Source organism: Quercus lobata, chromosome 7 (genome assembly GCF_001633185.2).
Source record: "Quercus lobata isolate SW786 chromosome 7, ValleyOak3.0 Primary Assembly, whole genome shotgun sequence".
Classification (NCBI taxonomy): domain Eukaryota; kingdom Viridiplantae; phylum Streptophyta; class Magnoliopsida; order Fagales; family Fagaceae; genus Quercus; species Quercus lobata.
The window spans coordinates 12530380-12534073 of NC_044910.1; the positions used below are offsets into that span (position 1 = coordinate 12530380).

Here is a 3694-nt window from a genome sequence, read left to right on the forward strand (position 1 = left end):
CTGAGCCAAATTTCTTGCATGATACTCCGAATTGTCGTTTCGGTGTCAAGAAAAGTAGAAAAGCACCGAACTTGGTATTCCTAGTACAAGTTGAAAAGGGTTGAATTTACGAGAAAATAAAAATAAAAATAACACTTTCAAAACCCTATAAAAGCCCAATAGGTCAAGCGGCTTCATTGTCTCAACTCTCAACCAGTCTATTCTCTCTCTGTGTGTTTTTGCTGTTTCTGTTACGTGAAAACAGTAGTATAACAGCGCAATGGAGAAGATACTTGGTGTTGCAGCCCAGGGCAGGCCAAAGACAAAGATTGTGTGCACTTTGGGACCATCATCACGGTCAGTGGACATGCTAGAGAAGCTTTTAAGGGCAGGGATGAATGTTGCTCGCTTCAACTTCTCTCATGGCACTCATGTTTACCATCAACATACCCTTGATAATCTCAGGATTGCCATGCACAACACTGGCATTCCCTGTGCTGTCATGTTGGACACTAAGGTACATACATGACTTCCACTATATATCTTGCTTATTTGTTCAACAATGTTGGTGTCTTTGAGTTTTTTATGGCTAAATCTTGCTGGGTTTTATTTATTGAAGCTTATACTCTTCTTAGTTCTTTAGTCTGTGTTTTGTGTGTGTTTGTGTCTTTGTTCCGCTCATCTCCTATCTTAAACTAGCGTTTAGGAATAGGTAATTTGGTGCTTGGTGATAGGGTTGGATCTTTTTAATTTCTTGACGTAGATTGTGCTCAATAACGATGTCATGTAAAAGTAGGTTGGGTTTTATATTGGTTTTAGTATTGGGTTGTTAGCTAGAGTTCCTTCTTCTTGAACAAGAGACTTGAATTGAATTTCACCTATTCCAAAAACCAATTGATACCTTGGGTTTTTTTGTGAGAAAGAGAAGCGGACCAAAAAAATGTGTTGGTTGTTACTTCTTGGCGAGTTATATACTTTTCTGGTCTTTGGAGAGCAACTGTATGCATGGGTTCTGAGAAAAACAAAGGGTTAGATTGTCCAAACAATAAAAAAAATTTCAATTTCAAAAAGCTTTCACAGATCTTGTCTTTTGGATCAAAATAAAATATATTTTTTTATGAATCAAAATCATTAATTTTTCTAGATTAGTGAAACAAGATGCACAAGCAAATTTAATACCTGAAATTCAAATGAAAACCTTTGTAGTACTAGTACCACTCAAATTTTATTTTGATAAAGATACATCATAGAGAGTTGCGCAGAAAAGCTCTCCAGGATTCTATAAACAAATTTTATTTGGTTCCACTTGAAAGTTCTCATTCTGCAACCAAAATTCCCCACCAATTTATTTGTGTTTGATGATGATGATTCTATATATTAGCTCCAGTCCCACTTCAATAAGTCATCAGTTTTTACTGTTTTGAATGTTACTCTATTATAAGGATTTTGACGGATAAGTGATAATTGCATTTTGGAAATTACGAATTATATAACAGGGGCCAGAGATCCGAACTGGATTTCTAAAAGATTCAAAGCCCATTGAACTCCAGCAGGGTCAGGAGATTCTCATCACAACAGACTACAACATAAAGTGTGATGAAACTATGATCTCTATGAGCTATGAGAAGCTAGCTAAAGATTTGAAGCCACAAAGCGTTATTCTGTGCGCTGATGGGTCAATTAGTCTCACAGTTCTTGATTGTGACAAGGAATCGGGTTTGGTTAGGTGTCGTTGTGAAAACTCTGCAGTTCTTGGTGAAAAGAAGAATGTCAATCTCCCTGGGGTTGTTGTTGATCTCCCAACCTTAACAGACAAGGATGTAGATGATATACTGAACTGGGGAATTCCAAATAAGATTGACATGATTGCTTTGTCTTTCGTTCGAAAAGGTTCAGACCTTGTTGAGGTTCGGAAACTGCTGGGAAAGCATGCAAACAATATCCTTCTCATTTCAAAGGTATGTTATCCGATATGAAAGAACCTAGTACATATTAGGTTCTCCAATTAAATACAAACTCGTCTTCCCATATAATATTATGTCAATTGTTGAAGTTAGCAAAACAAAAAATTAGTTTTCTTTTATACTTGTCCCATGATTTTGTATCAGCTGGATGACTTCTTTTCTGGAGATTGATCATGTCTTCGACACACAGACACAGACACACACATATATATGCTGAATTGCAAGTCTAGCATTGTTTGACAAAGACAAATACTTCAAGTAGGCATTTTTTCGTAGTTCTGAACTTTCTACTGACTAATTTTTGGCATTCTGGTAGGTTGAAAATCAAGAAGGGATTGATAATTTTGATGATATTCTTGCAAACTCGGATGGGTTCATGGTGGCAAGGGGTGACCTAGGAATGGAAATTCCAATTGAAAAGATATTCTGGGCTCAGAAAATGATGATCCAAAGCGCCAACATACAAGGAAAGCCGGTAATAACAGCCACTCAGATGCTGGAGTCCATGACCAAATCTCCCAGGCCTACGCGTGCTGAAGCCACTGATGTTGCCAATGCTGTTCTTGATGGAACTGACTGTGTGATGCTCAGTGGAGAAACTGCCGCTGGTGCCTATCCTGAAATTGCTGTTCAAACTATGGCCAAAATCTGTGCAGAGGCAGAGAATTTCATAAATTATGGAGACCTTTTTAAGAGGACAGTGGAAGCTGCACCAATGCTTATGAGTTCATTAGAGAATTTGGCTGCTTCAGCAGTGCACACAGCCCATTCAATGAAAGCAACTCTGGTTTTGGTCATCAGCAAGGGTGGAAACACAGCAAAGCTGGTAGCTAAGTACAGGCCAAGTGTGCCAATAATTTCTCTGGTGGTTCCACAGATAACAAGGGACGTAATTGACTTGTCATGGTCTGTTAATGCTCCACTAACACATAGCCTTATTTATAGGGGTCTGGTGCCTGATTTATGCCCAGAATTGGCAGACAAAGAAGCTATAGAATTGGCCATTCAAAATGCAAAGGGTCAGGCACTTTGCAAGACTGGAGACTCGGTTGTTGTGTTGCATGGACTTGACACTGATTCCATGATCAAGATCTGTACTGTTAAGTGATGTTTCGGAGGTTAAGGGTACTAAAATTTTGCAGCAGTAGAATTTCTTTCCAAGTTTCTTTTTATTTTACTTCTGGTTATCTTTGTTGTTGGCCATTTTATGGTTTTCCTTCCCTGTGTTAGAAAAACAATTTGACATACATGGTAATTGAATTTCGGTGAGAACTTTAGAGAAGAATTAATGTGTAACTGATTTCAAATGCAGTGTCACATAATTTTTGTCAATGCTATGAACTTTATTTTAAGTGCAACAAATTAACATTTTCTTTGTGTAGGTGCATGTCATTCAAATTTTTTTTTTTTTTTTGAATTGATTAAATAACCAGGGCTTGTATATTTGTGGTTATCTAGGTTATAACTTACATTTTCCTCTTCCAGCACAAAACCAGTGAGATTTAGGTGTCACTTGCAACACAGGCTGGTGACATCCATCTCTTTCTAATGATCCTTTTTTTGGGTTCTCAAGACTCATGAGAAGTTAACAAACACACAGGGAACCGAAAATATTTTTACCTCTTATAATCAATAATTTAATCCTAAAACCCAAAATTTCCTCAAAGTATGAAGTTATACACATTCAATTGGCTTAAATCCTTCTAATTATAAAAAATTCCCAAATTTCAAAACCCTGGGTTATGAAATTT

The 3694-nt window shown here is 37.2% G+C and overlaps 1 protein-coding gene across 1 annotated transcript; it reads left to right on the top strand.

Moving 5' to 3' along the window:
- The first annotated feature begins 259 nt into the window (after positions 1 to 259).
- On the top strand, positions 260 to 3203 carry LOC115953951 (pyruvate kinase, cytosolic isozyme-like). The gene is made up of 3 exons (XM_031071787.1): positions 260 to 496; positions 1476 to 1937; positions 2260 to 3203. The coding sequence occupies exons 1-3, from the start codon at positions 260 to 262 to the stop codon at positions 3049 to 3051; spliced, it is 1491 nt and encodes a 496-aa protein (XP_030927647.1). The 3' UTR covers positions 3052 to 3203.
- The last annotated feature ends 491 nt before the right edge of the window (positions 3204 to 3694 follow it).

What these genes read in the sequence shown, in the direction of transcription:
- LOC115953951 (XM_031071787.1), top strand. Translation starts at nt 260, where the DNA reads ATGGAGAAGATACTTGGTGTTGCAGCCCAGGGCAGGCCAAAGACAAAG. An exon ending in CTGTCATGTTGGACACTAAG is followed by an intron (nt 497 to 1,475) that starts GTACATACATGA and finishes ATTATATAACAG; the next exon opens with GGGCCAGAGATCCGAACTGG. An exon ending in ATATCCTTCTCATTTCAAAG is followed by an intron (nt 1,938 to 2,259) that starts GTATGTTATCCG and finishes GCATTCTGGTAG; the next exon opens with GTTGAAAATCAAGAAGGGAT.